Here is a 19,024-nt window from a genome sequence, read left to right on the forward strand (position 1 = left end):
AAGTGTAAGAAGACTACACCGATCGACTCATGTTCTCAACCAAAATACTTCTTTTTGTACAAGTGTAAGAAGACACCCGGTGTGCACTTTTAGCCCCGGGGCATGCAAATAGTGTGCAATTGAGTTTCGTGGCATATGGTAGTGCACAAGCGACGACCGGTGCTACGGCGAGGCCACATCATTACTCGGTTGGGATCGCTTCGATGGTTGAGGGGTTCGAAGACATCCCACTACCCGTACCGATAGAGGAGGTTGAGATAACAAAGCTTTGGCAAGCTATAGGTAGCTTCGTTGATTGGCCACGTGCGTGGGTGAGGTTGATTAACGAGGTAATTTATTTATTTTCATTTTTTTTAGTGTTAAATAACCGTTAGGCACTCTCTAACTGCACCTCTGAAAATAAAACCGCCGAAATAGCACGACTCCCCGGCCCCCATCTCCGATGCCGAGGCAGCGGCGGCCTCGGCTGGTGCTCCCTACGCTGCTCCGACCTCCGGAGCGGCTGCCCGGGCTGCTCCGGCCTCGGCAGCCGCTGCCCGGGCTGCTCCGGCTTCGCAAGCATCTGGCTGCCTGGGCTGCAACAGCCAAGGCAGCAGGCTGCCGGGGCTGCCGCAGGCCAGGCAGCAGGCTCCTGCAGCCTCGGCAGGCGGCTGCCGGGGCTGCTGTGACCTCGGCGGGGGCTGCCAGGGCGGCCTCAGCCTCGGCGGCGGCTGTCTGGGCTGTTCCGGCAGCGGCGGCGGCTCCCTCAGCTGTTCCGGCCTCGGCGGAAGGTGCACTTTTTTGTTTTTTTAATATTTTGAGCCATTATTTATTTTTCTTAACTCACTCGGTCGTTGAATTTATATCATAATTACATATTTATAAATGATTGTGACTTGCAATAACATAAAAGAAGCTAAGTTCTATGTTTTTGGGTCCATTTCATCAAACTAAAGCCATTTTGAGCCAAAATGGTTTCTCACAGGCCTATTTTCTTCATTTCTCAACTTATGAACTTATTCTTTCTCAAACCATATCATATTTTGAATGTGACTTGAAATGACATAAAAGAAGCTAATTTCTAAGTTTTTTGCTCCATTACATCAAAATAAAGCCATTTTGAGGCAAAATGGCTTCTCACTTGCCTATTTTCTTCAATTCTCAACTTATAAACTTATTCTTTCTCAAACCATCTCAAAATTACATATTTATAAGTGATTGTGACTTAAAATGACATAAAAGAAGCTAATTTCTAAGTTTTTGGGTCAATTTCATCAAAATAAAGCCATTTTGAGCCAAATTGGCTTCTAACATGCCTATTTTCTTCATTTCTCAACTTATAAACTTATTATTTCTAAAACCATCTCATAATTACATATTTATAAGTGATTGTGACTTGAAATGACATAAAAGAAGCTAAGTTCTAAGTTTTTGGGTCCATTTCATCAAAATAAAGCCATTTTGAGCCGAAATGGTTTCTCACATGCCTATTTTCTTCATTTCTCAACTTATGAACTTATTCTTTCTCAAACCATCTCATAATTACATATTTATAAGTTAATGTGAGTTGAAATGACGTAAAAGAAGCTAATTTCTATGTTTTTGGCTCCATTTCATCAAAATAAAGCCATTTTGGGAAAAATGGCTTCTCACTGGCCTATTTTCTTCATTTCTCAACTTATAAACTTATTCTTTCTCAAACCATCTCATAATTACATTTTTATAAGTGATTAGTTGAAATTACATAAAATAAGATCATTTCTAAGTTTATGGGTCCATTTCATCAAAATAAAACCATTTTAAGCCAAAATAACTTATAGTATGCCTATTTTCTTCATTTCTCAACTTATAAACTTATTCTTTCTCAAACTATATCAGATTTTGCATGGAAGAAAAACTTCAAAGAGAAAGAGGGTGGAGAAGCCTAAAAGCATTGATCAACCTGACAAGAAGCTAAGTGAACAACGGTCCAACAGTGAACAAGCATCGAAGTTGCACTCTTCGAAAGGTTCACCCATGCAACCTACTCCACTTGTTGAAGACATTGTTCTTCAATCGCTCTCTACTGACATGACCTTTCTTCACAACCGTGCTTATCATTTGGTCGATCCCATAGAAGTTGCACTTCCTAAGGCAATGTTCCACTATGATGAGGATGCAGTTGCATGGATCAGCAAAGAAGATGTGAAGGAATTTCTACGTGGTGAAAAGCTTAACATTTCCCTCATTCAAACATTCATGAGGTACTTCAATGCCCACATAATCTACACTTTTTTCAAGTTATTCAAATTTGTGGTGATTATCCTTTATTTGATTAATTATTCAATGTTCATGCACACAGAGCACTACAGGACACTTAACTGAAACTGATTCTCCTTGTAAAGTTGGGTGGTTATGCCCCAAGCAGTTATCCACTACTAGAATCATAGGCAACCCCCGTGACGTGTTGTACTATGTTGAACAGAGTATCAGGGAATCAGAGCGTGCGGGAGACAGGTTCATATTCGCCCCATGTTATAGAGAGTAAGTCTAACCATGTTAAATTCAATCGATTTGGCCTCATTATATGTTGACTCCTAAATATTAATTTGCTTGTCTATTGTGAACTTATGTACGGAGCATTGGAGCCTCATGGTGATTTGTAATTCCAGTAACACAATTTATCACCTTGATTCAGCTCGATCATCGGAGAAGTGGCTAGTGAAGTCTATATTGCAAAAGTAAATATATATAGCTACCTAGTGATGATTATTGCTAATAATAAATAATTTAGTAGTCAAACGACTAATCAAATTTGAATGTACTTTATTTACTACAGTGTTATGAAGAAGCTACATTGTCGTGCTCCTCAGGGTCCAACATGGAAGTCACCGTTGGTAATTTACATGATATTGTGATTATCTTCAAAATCTATGTTAGTAAATATTTGTTAATTTCCTTTGCATGTTTCATTGATGTGATTTGTTCGTCATATGCTAGTGCGCACAACAAGAAAATGGACTTGATTGTGCTTTGTATGTGATGAGATTCATGCTTGACATAGTGACTCATTGTACGGACAGTCAACAGCTTGATGAGGTAAGTCCTAAAACTTAATGAAATGCTATTTTGATGTGATTTCTAGCCTTAGACACCTAATATTACCCAACATTGACATGTTATGAGAAATAAATAGGTCATTTGGCAAGAAAGGTAGAAAATGGGCTGAATAGAAGTCATATGGGCCATATTTGGGCCATTTTGTGTTAATATGCTCTTTTGATGTGATTTCTTTCCTTATACACCTATAACTAGATAATATTGACATGTTATGAGATCAATAAAGTTCATTTGATAAGAAATGTAGGAAATGGGCAAAGTAAAGTCATATAGGCCATATTCGGGCCATTTAGAGTAAAAAGCGTCTTAAACCTTAATAAAATGCTCTTTTGATTCAATTTTAGGGCTTAGACACATAAAAATAGGTGAAATTGACATGTTATGAGAAAGAAATAGTTCATTTGATAAGAAATGTAGGAAAAGGGGTAAATAGAAGTCAAATAGGCCATATTTGGCCATTTTGAGTAAAATGCGTCCTAAAACTTAATGAAATGCTATTTTGATGTGATTTCTAGCCTTAGACACCTAATATTACCCAACATTGACATGTTATGAGAATTAAGTAGGTCATTTGATAAGAAAGGTAGAAAATGGGCTGAATAGAAGTCATATGGGTCATATTTGGGCCATTTTGTGTTAATATGCTCTTTTGATGATATTCCATTCCTTATGCACCTATAACTAGATAATATTGACATTTTATGAGATAAATAAAGTTCATTTGATAAGAAATGTAGGAAATGGGCAAAGTAAAGTCATATAGGCCATATTTGAGCCATTTTGAGTAAAAAGCGTCTTAAACCTTAATAAAATACTCTTTTGATTCAATTTTAGGGCTTAGACACATAAAACTAGGTGAAATTGACATGTTATGAGAAATAAATAGTTCATTTGATAAGAAATGTAGGAAATGGGCTAAATAGAAGTCATATAGGCCATATTTGGGCCATTTTGAGTAAAATGCATTGTAAAACTTAATGAAATGTTATTTTGATGTGTTTTCTAGCCTTAGACACCTAATATTACCCAAAATTGACATGTTATGAGAATTAAGTAGGTCATTTGATTAGAAAGGTAGAAAATGGGCTGAATAGAAGTCATATGGGCCATTTTGTATTAATATGCTCTTTTGATGAGATTTCATTCCTTATACACCTATAACTAGATAATATTGACATGTTATGAGATAAATAAAGTTCATTTGATAAGAAATGTAGGAAATGCGCAAAGTAAAGTCATATAGGCCATATTTGGGCCATTTTGAGTAAAAAGCGTCTTAAACCTTAATAAAATGCTCTTTTGATTCAATTTTAGGGCTTAGACACATAAAACTAAGTGACATTGACATGTTTTGAGAAAGAAATAGTTCATTTGATAAGAAATGTAGGAAATGGGGTAAATAGAAGTCATATAGGTCATATTTGATAAAATACATATTGTTTAGCTTAATTAATTAATTCTAATATAATTTTTTTGTATTTCAAGTTTTGCAAGGTACAAAAGGGTGGTCCGTTGACAATCAAGGAACTTAATGAAGTTCGTGACATGTTGGCGTCTTTTATCACCTTCAACATGTAAATGTCATTTTAATTGTAAATTTATGTTAACTTTTTAACTATATATTATTATTCATTATTTACTTACTATCATTTGTATATATATATAACACCTTTCTTTTTTTTTGATTGTATTGCATTTGGGAATATTTATATCTATACATATATGAATTCTTTTTTTAATATTATTTGTATCTTATTATAATATTTAATAATATTATTATTATTAGTAATTATAATAATAATATTATTAATTATTTTATTTAATATTACTGCTGGAATTACAGGTTATTATTGTTGGAATAACATGATGTTTTTTTTTTAATATTATTGCAAGAAAAAAGGGAGAAATATATATATATATATATATATATATATATATATATATATATATATATATATATATATATATATATATAACTGAAAAGGCACCGGTTAACCGGTGCCAAAAAACTGCTGCCACCAAAAAAAAATTGTGCGGGACTATATTTAAGGTACCCGTTAACCGGTGCCAAAACCGGTTTATGGCACCGGTTTTGAACCGGTGGCAAAAAGGGGGGTAATTGGCACCCCCCACATTGTAACCGGTGCCTTAGGCCGGGTTTGAACCGGTGCCCTTTGTTGTTTTTCTACTAGTGTTTCTCTTTGGAAGGGTTTTTCGCTTCCCTCTAGGTTTTCCCTTGGGAGAGTTTTTTAAGCCTTCATTGTTAGACTTTTTCTGCTTTTTTGAAGGTTTTCCTTCACTCTTCTCCTTTTTTCTCTTTCTCTTTCATCTCATTTCTTTTGATCTCTATTGTAAATTTTTGTAGGGGCTTCCACCGGTATTTTTGCTGGTGATAACCCCCAAAAAACTTTTTAATCGCTTTCAATAAATGGATTTCATCTTTATGATCATGTTTATTCAATTAGGCTTATTCCTTTTGTTTGTTCGTGTCCTAAAGATTGAACATTTAGGATTTTATCGTCTCCAAAAGTATCTAGAAGGCCATATATTTTTTCACCCAAACAACTACTCATCCGTGGATATCAAGCCGAATTAGAGCTAACTCACAGATTGTATTGCTTTGGATGAAGTTTTTATTAAGGCGATTGTTAATAATCTGCGATATAACTATTTCTAAGGTAATTTGTACTTGTGTTGGAATTTTAGATTTCCTAAAATTTAATGGTGTTGTTATCAGAAGCCTTATATTCCTGTTTTGTAACGATTTAGAAAAGCTTAGTTCTTTAGTGGATGGATAGTTACTTTTTAGTTGTAATTTGTGTAATAATCTCTGTAAATCTACCAGGTGCCACCCCAAAAGTAAAGAAATGTGAAGGGCCTCTGACTAATTATGAATTCATGAGGTGTATTTCTTACAGGAAAAGGGAAAATATATATATATATATATATATATATATATATATATATATATATATATATATATATATATATATATATAATAATAATAATAATAATAATAATAATAATAATAAATAAATAAATAAATAAATAAAGAGGAATGAGTAAATGGTAAAGCTAAGAAGATAATTTGCTTGGAAACCTGGCCTTTGCATTTACAAATTACAAGCAACCACAAAGTTATCAACTCTGCACGTAATCCCCGAATCTCAGATTTCTAAGCAAAAATAATTCACATCACTGTCAAATGCTCATGTAGGAAGATAACTACACATACTATTAATAAAATAAAACAACAAAACAGAGTTTTTGATATTATTTATGAATGAAAAGTATTTACAACTGATGAATCAAGTTAACCACAATATCCAAATGTATTTACAAAGGCAGTCGAAACAAAGAATTTACAAAGAATTCACGCTAGCAGTAATTCAGGGCATTTTTTTTTTTTCTTCTTTTTAATAAGCCAAACTTCCCCTTGTTTTTTTGTATTTTTTCCTATTATTTATGTTTTTTTTTTCTTTTAAAAAAACATTCAAGATCTTATTAACAAATCTACATGATTAAAAAAATTAAATACGAGTCAACGGTTTGATGTATAAGCCGTTGTATTTCAACTTACTGTCAATCCCATCATAGTTAGTAGAACAGTATCAAAGAAGTTGAAATACATCAACTGATAAAAACCCCGTTTTAACGTTCATGTAATTCACAAACTAAACAGCAGCAGAAAGAGCATGGCAGGGAGCAATCTGGCTAGTTCAGTGATGCTGTAGAGAAGAAAGCCACCGTTCTATGTACTTTTCGCCATCTGCAAACAATGAAGAAAAAAATGCAGAACAAGATCAGAAAAAATTCTTCACATACTAAATTGGTAATGGATTACACAAAATCTGCAGCGTATGCATTTTGAACAAGCACACACATAACCTTGATGGCTTGATATGAACCCTACTAAAGCAAAGACGTACACAGCATCTACGTAGATAAGGACGATAATCTATCTGCACAATACCCTATAATAATAAAATAGTATTCTGCAGAAAAGTTGCAAAGAATGTAAAGCTAGCAATAAATATTCAATTGCTACTTGCCTAATATTTCGGCAGGAATAATAGTAATTAGTATTACATCATCAAAATAAACCTAAATCGTACACAATAACAATTTGACTTGATATGCAAACAATCCCCCCCCCCCCCCCCCCCCTTCTCTTATAAAAAAATAAAACACTTGCTTGTTGATCAAATGCAAAATTCATGTTCTTCAAAAACATTTTTTTGACTAGTTCATCCAACATTCTGTTTGAGTTAAAAAATATCCCCTAATCCCTCACACTGTACATAAACATGTCTAGGTGCTGAGGTGCAAGATGGTAGTGATCACTGCTCCCCACCCCCCCCCCCCCCCCCAAAACACAAAAAAAAAAAAAAAGAAAAAAAGAAAAATCTGTACCAGTGAACTGAACTTGAGTTCATCCTACATGGCTAAATTTTACTGTACACGCTGTACCTGTAGACTGTAGTGGACTGATTTGAATCGAATTAGGAGAGTGGAACTAACTGAAACTGCCAGCCTTAATCAGTCTGTAATTTACTTAGAATGGTTCACTTGCTAGCGAATAAACAGACAAGAGCTCTACCACCCAAAGACAGCAACTACTAGAGAAGGGGAAAAAAAAAGACACAGGAAAGGTGTGAAAAGGCAAAAGCAGATAAGCCAATGGCTGTAGCCTATAAATGCCTCAAAAAAGCGATTGACTTGACTACGCAGTTGAATCTTCAAGTCCTTTTTTTTTTTTTGTTCTAGGCAAAGCGATTTCAAAGTGATGCCGCCCAAGGCATAAATTTTTCATTTTTCAAATAAATCTTAACTGCAACACACTTAAATGAGGCACACTCGAAGGATGCCCATCGCCTCAATGCACCTTGACCCTATATATTACTCTCACCAACCAAATGTAATCTAAAAGATGTGCATCTATTTATACAGTAGGACAATCATATAATCATGAAAACTTACTGAGAACCTTAATATTGGACTTTTTTTAAGGAAAAAAAAAACAGTAGCTTATTGCCGGACTCCATGAAAAAAATGAGGCATTGACTTTTTTTACCTCCTATTTTACCTTTCATACAGCAAATGAGCAAATCCTCACACCCACTACAATTCTCTTCTTCCTTCTTCAAATTTTTCTCTCACCACCGACATGAATTATGATAAGAAAGAATAATAGAGGGGAAAAGAGAGTAGGGAGGAGGAGGCTGAGAAGGGTAGAAGCAGGAGGTCTTTCATGGCCGGAGCAAGAATTAGAGGAGGAAAGAGTATAGCTTTATACAAAAAAAGTGTGTTACTCGAGCACACGGAGAAGGAAAAAGAGATCACAAAGTTGAAAAGTCCACCAGAAAAGACAATACAAGCCACAAGGTGTTGCTTTTAAAAGAGAGATTTTTAAGATTCTAATAGACAAACAAACAAACAAAAAAATAAAAAAAATCAATTAAGGTACTAGTTAAAAAAACTAAAGTGTAAACAAGTTAGGACACAATGTCCTAAATTTTACGAATTATCTAGATACTAAAAGTTCAAGCTTCCACTGCCTGTTGGAATATCTCCCATAAGATGACTAATAAACCATCAAATGTACATAAGCAAAGGAGCCCAGCACAAAACATCTATCATGGATAGATGAAAGATATAGTTCTAAACCATATGGTTTTTTTCAGCATTAATATCACTCGAAATTTTGCTATCAAAGAACGCCATCATGTGTACTATTTTCTGAGTTTCAAACCAAGCGGTTTAGGGCTTTGCTACAAATCTAAGATTGCCACTGAATTGCTGATCATTCCTATCATCTAAGTTCAGCAAATAAATGAACAATATACATACTCGCATTAAATCGCCTCATTTTCAACAGCCTGAAGCACTATAAACTGGAGTAACATCAAACCAATTAAGATGTCTCTATTGGAATGTTCGAATAATTGCATGACTCTCTAACCCAAATCTAGTAACTTCTAAGAGCAGTATTAAGTGGTGTTGTATTAAGCCCAAGATATTGTCGTTCACTCTTAGCCATCCATTACTACCCTGTACTAGACCTGGCAATCCTGACCCAGACCCGATGACCCGACCCGAATGACCCGACCCATGACCTAAAATCGACCCGAAATCAGTGACCCGAAATTGACCCAAAACCCGAATCAACCCGACCCGACCCATACCCGACCCGAAGTGGAAATGACCCGACCTAGACCCGAAACCCGAAATGACCCAACCCGAGATGACCCGACCCGAAGTCGACCCGAGACCCGAAACGACCCGACCCGAAGTTGACCCGAAACCCGAAGTTGACCCGATCTTTAACTTGAATTAATTGACCCAAATAGATTCGAAACCCAGAGTGACCTAAACCAAAATTATCTTATACCTGAAATGACCAGAATCTATTTAAGTTAAAGACTTGACCTTAGCAAACCGAAATAGAAAAAAACCGCAATTAAATTGTATTAATTGACCCAAATCTATTTAAGCTAAAGGATTTTTTTTATCTTCCTATTTTTTTACTTTTATTTTTGTTTTTCTGTATTTTATAATTTAGTCACTTTACCTTTTACTTATGGAAATTTGGAGGGAGTATTCCCGCTCATAATTGACCTCTTGTCCTTATAATGAAATACTTTTGGAGTTTTAGCCATTTTGGGGGAAGAATTTCCCACAATTTTAACCAAGTTAAAAGTTTTATTTTGTTTCCCTCTTGAACTTTCACTTTTAAGTTGTAACTTTGTTAAAATTGAAATTTTGAAAATTTTTAATTGATCAACAAGTGTGTCCGTAATCTTACATCTGAATATGAGAATATTTCGCTTAATTAATAATACCTCCTTTTTTTTTAGTTGACCGTTTTGACTTTATTCACACACTTCTCTTTGACCGTATTTTGTGTTTTATATGTAATGAAAAATATAGTCATGTAGGATCTTGAGTTCTTTAATTAGATAGTAGACTTGTAGATAGATACAAGCATAGTTACATAACTGCAATAGTTCATAAGTCATTAGTTCATTATATACTAATAGTGATGAGACATCCTATGAAGTAATTTAAACCGGAGAGTCGGAGACTGAGCTATTAAGTAGCCCAGAAAAAGTTTAATCTAATCCTATCAAGTTTGAATTTGAGATCAAATTACCTTGAATAAGAAAAACCTTATTATGAGTTTCGTTTGAAAAAACTTGAACAAGAAAAACCTAATTATGAGGTATAAGTCGTATAACTCAATTTGTTAGAGCATCCCTCTTAGTTTCAGGAGATCCTGAAATTGATTCTCAATCTAAACACAAAAAAAATAAAAAAATAACAAAGTCAATAAAAGTCAAACAATTACTATATTTCATGAAAAAAGTAGCCTTAATAAATGTAGTGAGTTTTTCGTCTAAAAATAAATAAATATATATACTGAGTTGAATTTAACTCAATGCATTGACCCGACTCGAAGTTGACCCGACCCGAAGTTGACCCAAAAATTGGACCCGAAAATTGACCCGACCCGAACTGACCTGAAAATTGACCCGACCCGAACTGACCCGACCCAAACTCGACCCGAAGTGTTGACCCGATACCCGACCCAACCCGAAATCAACCCGAAACCCGAAATGACCCGACCCGACCCGAACATGACCCGATAACTTTTTGACCCGAACTTGACCCGACCCGAAATGACCCGACCCATACCCGACCCGAATGACCCATTTGCCAGGTCTACCCTGTACCCTCTGTTCTATAGGCCATTTTCCTCCAAACTAAACTACTTTCATCCACATCAACCACTATCACATATCTAATTGATGTCCAGAATTCCAATCCCACCCAAATAAATCTGTCACTCTTCCTCTGGAGCTGGAAACCAAAAGCATATTCCATAATCTCAGGGGGAACAATGCCTACACCAACCAATTATTGATAATTTGTTGGCTCAGAACAGGGTTATAGGTGTGTTCTGTTCACCTCTTCACCTAATTACGAACTTACTAGGGCTAATTGTAGTAGTGAGCTTGTCGGGACTTCACCTAACCAATGTGAGGTTAAATTTCTTATAAAGTAATGTTTAATATGAAAAGAACGCACTCTAATTGTATTTTAAAAGTGTTAGGCTACTAACTTGTTATCAACATTAATAGCTTTAACTACCATGATAGAATCTTAACAGTAATTATACAGATTAGATTTCACAGAAGAGCAAGAGGGTTAAATCTAGTTGATTACTATGCTCTAAAGTCTAAAGTCATTAAACCACGAGCTTGTTGACCAAGAGAAAATAAGTGTGGTAACAATGCTCACTCCTATTGTAGAATAGCATATCAAAAAAGGGTAATCAAGTAGTTTTGTGCCAAAGATTAAGGCTTACAATGCAGGCCAACAGGAGAAAACAGCGATGAGCCTAGAAGAGGACAGATGACTAACCATGCTCCAAGCTTTTTGGGCAACTATGTACGCCCTTCATTCTTGAAAACCAAAGTCTAGAGAGGAGGGATAAAAAGAGCATTGGAATTTCGATCCCCTCATATATCAAAGTACAAATAAGACCAACATGAACCGTTCAATACCTGAAAATCACAGGTATCCTCAATTTCTAAAGGGTGATGGTTTCAGACAATAACAACCGTTTCTTGTCAATTTTTCATTTCGAATAGTGACTGGAGAAGTTAGAGAGTCTCACAACAATTCTTAACAGGCAATAAGTAAAATACTATAACACAATCAGGATATTTTGTCGAATGAGAAATTCTAGCTTTAAGTTCAGCAACAGTTCAAGCTTATGAAGAACACGATTGCACCAACGAAAAAACACTATTGATGATTTAAAAAGATAAACAAGCAACACAATTGAAATCTAAGGAGTAATATTATCCATTTCCAAAAGAATTAAAAAGCAGCTTCTGAAACCAAATCAAGGACTTACCAGCAGAATAAAGCTCTGGTACATTGGCATTTTTAACCACACTATTCTTCCTACGGTCCTGATTCCCTACAGAGCCACGCCCATAGCACCGGACAAGAACACCAAATCCCCCATCAATTTCATCCTCACTCAAGAACCCCGTGGCATGTGGCTCAGACCATCCTATCGACCAATCTGAAGCATCCGATTCATTATCAGACGCACCACCTCCATCTGAAGGCACAAGAACAACATCATGCTCCTTATCAACCTTCCCACCCTCTTGAGCCCGCCCTTTTCGCCTACCCCTCCTCGAGTTAGAACCTAAATTAGCCCCAGTCCCACTAATAGCAGGGAACTTAAGCACATCTACATTCAATTCGGTAGACGAATCTAGAGAAGACCCTTTCTTCAATTTAGCATCTTTTTTTTTACCACTCCACAACCACCAAGATAGGTTGGGAAATGTCAGAGACATAAATCAATCAGATAATCTTGCCTCCTCCTTATTTCCCCCCTAATTTTAATTTTGCAAAATCAACTACAATTTTACAGATTAATTCCCACAATTTTGTAAACTGCAATTAAAAACAATTAAAACCCATAATCAGACGATAATTAACTAAGCTAATGACAATTGAATTCACATCAAGCAACATAAACAGCAATTATACTAATATCAACTAAATCAAGAATTCGCTTAAAACCAACTAAATATCCATGATTACTTAAAAATTCAACTGTAATTCCAAAATTAGAACTTTCCATTATCAGATTACAATCCCAACAAAAACAAGAACATAAATCAACACCTCAATAATCTCTGATATAATCAAGAAAGATAAACAAAAACCCAGAAATTATTTAATAAAAAAACTAAGAAAAATTGAAAAATTCAACGAGAAATTTGAGAAGAGAAAGAAGCAATTAAATTGGGTACCTTGGAAATCGTAAATAAAGTTGAAGGAAGGAAGGAAGAAATTTGATTTTGGGTGAAAAAAATCAGAAATCTTGTCTTAGACGCCAGTATAACTCCGAAAAGGAGGCGAATAGAAGAATTACGCCATTATTTAAGGAGGAGGAAGAAGAAGAAAGGAGGAAGTTGTGTCAAAGGAGGAAAGCTTAGGTGGTTACTTGGTTCATTGAATTTATCCTATTCATTATAATCATAACTGGATATTTTTTTTTTTCTATCAAAGAAAAAAAAAAACTGGATAATTTTTTAATTTGTACTTTTATTCTTTTCCGTACTTTTTTTTCCCTATTTTATGCAGTATTTTTTTTTTTAATTAATTATCGTATAAGCTGCAATTTTTATTTTTATTTTTTTAAAATTACTTTTACTTTAATAAAAATAAATTTAATTTAACAAATATATTTTCAGTTTAGTAAACATAGTTTGAGCGATTTCCATAGATAATGCTAAAATAAAAAATAATTCCGTATATATGTCAGTTTTAAAACTATTTCCCGTGATACCGTACACATAGGCTTAGTGAAGGTTTGTAAAATCCGAGGCTATAAAAAACTGCTAATACTATTAGCGGTTCTAATTTAAAGAACCTTTAACCATAACAAGTTCTTCAAATATAACCGCTAATGGTATTAGAGGTTCTTCAAATAGAACCGCTAATACCATTAGAGGTTCTATTTAAAGAACCAATAACCATTACAGGTTCTTCAAATAGAACCGCTAATGGTATTAGAGGTTCTATTTAAAGAACCTCTAATACCATTAGCGGTTCTAATTTGTGTATAACCGCAATCTTTATTAGCGGTTTATTACTAGCAAAAAACGAACTAAAAACCCGAGCCTACGTGGACGGTATGGTGGGAAATATTTTTTACAGCAACGTATACACGGAATTATTTTTTATTTTAGCATTATCTATAGAAATCGCTCATATAATTTCACTTCAGTAAAAATAGTTTCATTTTACAATAATTTCATTTCGGTAAAAATAATTTCAATTCAGCAAAAATAATTTTAGTTTAGTAAAAATAATTCAGGTCAACAAAAATAAGGTGAAGTGAACCGATTTTTGTGATTGTTTACCGCATTGCATCATGTCGTATAAGAGCAAATAACAGAGTGCTTCACTTACCTCTTTTTTGCCTTCCCAAATTCACTCCAACACTGTAATCATCTACCAAGATCTTTATCTTCTCTCTCCTCGCGACTTTACTCTTAGGGCCTCTGATTTACTAAACTGAGCTGCTGAGCTGAATTGATTGGAGATGAACTGAATTGAACTGAAATTAAGCCGAAAAGAACAGACCCTTAAACTAATAGTTTAGAATTATAAACGTTGACACATATTCTCCAAAAAGGTGAGTGTACGTTACATTTTTTGTTAAAAGGGTTAAATTTATTTTAAAAGTATTTAAAGTTACCCTTTATACTACAAAAGTTATTATTTTTCTAATAATAAATTTTATCTTACAAAAATTTATAACGTATTAGATTAATCATATAAGACTTTAAAGTATGTAATCATGAATCTATAAGAAATTACATAATTCAAATAAACCAACGATAAATTAAAAGTTACCCTTTAAGTGGTTAAAGTTACAATAAAAATAGTTAAAGTTACATTTAAACTGACCGTCTTACAATAAAATTAATGTACATCCACCTTACACGAGACTTATTAAAACATTAAATACTTATACTGATTTAGCAACCCCAATTACATAGAAAAGGAAGAAAGGAGAGTAATAATCCAACAAACCACAATCGCAAATGTAATTTTATAACAAGGATTTGGTATTTAGTTATTTGATACGAAGTTTTATAAGCAATATAAAATTATTTTAGCATAAATAATATTTATAATCAATTAAAAAATGACGATTATATTTGATATTAGTTAATGCTCGAGCTATGCTCAGTTTTTTCAATTAATACATGATTGGATTATATTTATGCATAACATGAAATTATTTACTTAGTCGTCATTAACTGGAATTATCAATACGTAACAGACCTTTTTTTTTTTTTTGAATTATTCAATCAAATTGAAAACAGGATTATGTATTTTTAATATGGTGTTGACACATGTAATCTAAGAATTATATTGGGATAACTTTAGTATATTAAGTATAGATAGATTCCAACTTTTCACAATATGTTGTGTCTCATAGATATTCCCTCCGTCCCTTAATACAAAGTTTTTTGAGAAATTCTCTTTGGTAAACCTCTAATATTTATTATTCTCAATGGTGAATTGTAAAAAAAGTTATTATCCTTGGTAAACTGTATTTTAAAAAATTAAGTCATTGGTAACATTACTAATTGTAATTAGGATTTTAAGCCTAACCATGGTTAACTACTGACCTAATGACAAATTTATCCTTTTAACAAATCTGATTTTCCCTCCAAATTGATTTCCTCATCCTTATATATCCCTAATCAATTTCCCCCTTTTATTCAAACCCTAATTTCACGATTTCCCCCTTTTATTCAAACCCTAATTTCACGAATTTCCCCAAATTCTCTCTGATATCATAAAGAACAGTCGAATTTCCTCCAAGCCAATCACCATGGACGATCGGATTGCTTGGGTCAAGCATATGCGCTGCAATTGTGTACCCCCCACCCCCAAGTTGTTGCAGTGATGGTTTCAGAGACCACGAAGAACCCTAGAAGACTATTTTTTCAAGTGCAGGGCATGCGATTTTTTTTGTTGGTTGAAGGAGCAGGATATAATCAGGGTTAGCGACGAATTGGAGGTTAAACAAGGTTCTCTTGTTGCTGTTAATTCAAGGCTGGATGAATTGCTGAACTTCATCAAATTAATTGTGAAGATGGCTTTGATTATGTATTTTGTAATGTTATTTGTTGTTGCGAAATGATGAATTAGATTGGGATTAGTATGGTGAAGTAGAATGTTGATGTCGATGGTTATGTATTAGGGGTATGAATTAAAACTGATGTACTTTGTTACGCAAATGGTTGAATGAAATTAGTACTACTACTTTTGTGCACAATGTATGAGTTTTTGCAATGTCTTTACTTAATAATAATGCTTTATATTTCATTGAGAATTGTCAAAAGCAAAAGATTACATTAATCCATAAGTTGTCCAAAAACACACACCATATGACTGTGTGACACATACAGTTAACTTATAAGCAAAATAACTGGCTTAGCATTCTCAAAATACATGCATTGTTTTGAATAAATTTCCCTAAGACACTAAGATGCAGGCTGTGATGCTGAAACACCTCCCTTAGCTTTCCTTGTCCTTGGTGAGACTCTTAATGGCTATGATGATGACGCCACTTTTGCTGGTTGTGGTTGGCTCATTGATACACCTTTTTTTTGCTTTTTTGGTTGCTTTTCTGTGGGCTGAGCAGTTGAGCTTTCACCTAAGGCAGCCCTGTCTTTTCCTGTCAAGCCACCTTGGCATGTCTGTGAGTTATGCCCAAATTGTTGGCATTTTCCACACCTTACAGTCCTGGACCTCTTCCCTTTTGCTTGCTCACCCTCTTCCCTCCTCTTGTTCCTAGCAGGCCTGCCTATACCTCTTTTCATTGCTGGTGGGGCAATATCTGGATAATTGCTTTCAGGTCATTGCTCCACATCTGGTATGGCCTTGATAGAGTTGGCATAAGCTAGTTTGTACCTGCTGGCAGAGTACCACTCACTAATGTAGGCCCTAGGGTCTTGATTGTCATGCAATATTGCCCTCATAGCATGTTTGCATGGCAATCCAGACAGTTGCCAAGCATTACACACACAGGTTTTTTCCTTTAGGTTGACAGGAAGCACAGACTTCCCATCAAGCACTTCAAATTCTCCATGTCCAAATTTCAGACACTTGCATGTCCTTGATTCATGGCTAATCACTTGCAGCCTTTTCATGATGTTAGGGCAAACATCATCTCTCCAGCTCTCACATGCTTCCCTTCTTGTTGCCATTCTAACCATAGTTAGTCTTCTAATACCTGCAATACAATTTCATGCCATCAAATTAGCTGTAGTGCTTTCTTAATTACCATAACACTAAATCAAATTAGGTAGGGCTAGTGAAGTACCTCCAAGCAAAGTTAGTACTGGTCTGCATCTATCAATGCCCATAGTGGCAATGAAGCTTTCAACAAAGTTAGATTTGTTGCTATCACACTTCACAGCTGGATTAAAGGCATGCTTTGACTATCTTGATTGTGGTCCAAGCTTTGAGAGCCAAACTAGAGCTAGGGGATTGGCCTTTTGCAATGCCTCCATTGCCTTTTTGAATGTGAATGGATTGTATGCTCCAGTAGCCTACCAGAATAGTTGAAACATCAATAAACCAGGAAATTCCTTCTTAAAATTCTTGACCAAGTGCTTGTAGCAGTACCTTCTGCCCACTTTAGGCCAAATTTCAGAAATTGCAGGATCAATACCCTACACATATGAACATCATTTGTTAGGTTTACATTGCATAGTGTACTATAATTAAAGTAACTTGGTTATAGAGCATTTTTCAAGTGATATATGAAGAACTTCCAGCTAGTAGCATCTTCTGCTCCAACTATTGCCCAAGCTATAGGAAATATTTCATTATTTCCATCAAGAGAAACTGTAGAAAGTAAGACCCCACCATAGTTGCCCTTTAGATAAGCTCCATCTACACCAATCAGACTTCTGCACCCAGCACTTAGCCCATCAAGTGCAGCTTTAAATGCAATGAATATGGAACTGAACACCATAGGTCTGTCAGGACCAACATTGTTCCATGCACAGAAAGCTAATGAGTTAGGGTTCAACTCCTTGATAACATCACAGTATCTGGGCAATTCCTTGTAGGAAACATCATGGCCTCCATGAATTTCCACTAAAGCCTTTGTCCTTACCCTATACAAGGTGCTTTGTGCCATGGTAACTCCATATCTTTTCCATAACAACTAATTCAGAGCCCTGGCTGGAACATCATTGTTTGCCCTGATGTCTTCAAGTAAAACCCTCATTGCCCACTTAACATTCACCATGCTGTTTCTTGTCTCAAGTCCTTGACAAGTATGCTCTGGGCTTTGTATTCTTTTGATTTGCCAAGTTATACCATCTGGAAGCACTGATGCATGCAATCTCCACCCACAGTTCACATCTGAGCACCTAGCACAATATCTCTTGTTGCTGGAAAAGTCAATAACCACTGAAAATCCACACTGAATGCAGTAATCCCTCACCACACCCCTGAGGTGTTGTTTACCTATGAACAATTGCCAAGGCTTCAAAACTATCTTCCCAAATCCTTTATCCTTATAAACTTCTCCATTGTTGTACAACTTGGTTAGATAATTGTCCTGTTCATTTTCACACTCAAACTTCTCATCTTCAAAAGGGTCATAGCTGTCTTCAATCATGGGCCCATACTCATCCTTAGGCAAGTCTTCTTCATCCTCTAAACTCACCTCATCTGACTCATCACTTAACTCTTCATCAGACCTAGTTGTAAGGATGTAGCCATCATCTTCACTATCATCCTCATCATCAAATTGCACCATACCAATGTCCACATCATCTTCACTTAAGCTAACAGCCAGAGTCCTGATCCTATTTTGTTCCCCTAGTTGTTGTTTACTCCCTCCTCCACTTTGACTGGTGCTAATCACAATCCCCTTTCTCTTAGCAGTTGTCCTAGGTAATCTCTTTTGAAACTCTAGAAGATTTAGAAGAATCACCCTCACCTGAATTAGCCCTAGTCCCAAACTCACCTATGTTTTGCAAGGGAGGAATCAAAGATTGAGTTTGTGGTTGAGCTTGACTGTCTTGTGTGATGATGTCATGGGGCATCTGGAAATCATTTTCATTTAGATCATTACTTTGGTCTGGTTTATCTGTTTGGTTAGGCTGGTCACTCTTCCAAGGAGTAGGGGAAATGTTGAACCATGTCTCTAAGGCATTCCCTCTTCCCCTCCCTCTGCCAGACCCTCTCCCTCTACTCCTTCCTCTACCTCTCCCTCTGTCAGACCCTCTCCCTCTCCCTCTCCTTGTTTCAGAACCTCTCCCTCTCCCTCTTTCATTCCCTCTCCCTCTCCTTGTTTCAGAACCTCTCC

General features: G+C 35.4%; 2 protein-coding genes across 2 annotated transcripts; both read right to left on the reverse strand.

The window, feature by feature from the left end:
• Window positions 1–6,324: 6,324 nt before the first annotated feature.
• LOC145563756 (uncharacterized) lies at window positions 6,325–13,110 on the reverse strand. Its single transcript, XM_081624182.1, has 3 exons — window positions 12,921–13,110; window positions 12,002–12,558; window positions 6,325–6,847 (listed from the first exon to the last, which is right to left on the reverse strand). The coding sequence occupies exons 2-3, from the start codon at window positions 12,456–12,458 to the stop codon at window positions 6,798–6,800; spliced, it is 507 nt and encodes a 168-aa protein (XP_081480308.1). The 5' UTR covers window positions 12,459–12,558; window positions 12,921–13,110; the 3' UTR covers window positions 6,325–6,797.
• A 3,443-nt stretch (window positions 13,111–16,553) lies between these two features.
• On the reverse strand, window positions 16,554–17,845 carry LOC145565006 (uncharacterized). Its single transcript, XM_081625132.1, has 4 exons — window positions 17,507–17,845; window positions 17,254–17,372; window positions 17,021–17,076; window positions 16,554–16,930 (listed from the first exon to the last, which is right to left on the reverse strand). Exons 1-4 carry the CDS (start codon window positions 17,843–17,845, stop codon window positions 16,554–16,556), a joined length of 891 nt encoding a protein of 296 aa, XP_081481258.1.
• Between the last annotated feature and the right edge of the window lie 1,179 nt (window positions 17,846–19,024).

Source organism: Chenopodium album, chromosome 10 (genome assembly GCF_948465745.1).
Source record: "Chenopodium album chromosome 10, dcCheAlbu1.1, whole genome shotgun sequence".
NCBI lineage: Eukaryota > Viridiplantae > Streptophyta > Magnoliopsida > Caryophyllales > Amaranthaceae > Chenopodium > Chenopodium album.

Bases quoted from the DNA above. Each gene is read 5' to 3' on its own strand.
- LOC145563756 (XM_081624182.1), bottom strand. From the start codon at position 12,458: ATGTCTCTGACATTTCCCAACCTATCTTGGTGGTTGTGGAGTGGTAAA. The intron at 6,848-12,001 runs GTAAGTCCTTGA...CATTGTTTGCAG, and splicing joins ACCAGAGCTTTATTCTGCTG to ATGGCGAAAAGTACATAGAA.
- LOC145565006 (XM_081625132.1), bottom strand. From the start codon at position 17,845: ATGGCACAAAGCACCTTGTATAGGGTAAGGACAAAGGCTTTAGTGGAA. The intron at 17,077-17,253 runs GTAGGCTACTGG...CTTTGTTGAAAG, and splicing joins TTGATGTTTCAACTATTCTG to CTTCATTGCCACTATGGGCA. The intron at 16,931-17,020 runs GTACTTCACTAG...ATTGTATTGCAG, and splicing joins AGTACTAACTTTGCTTGGAG to GTATTAGAAGACTAACTATG.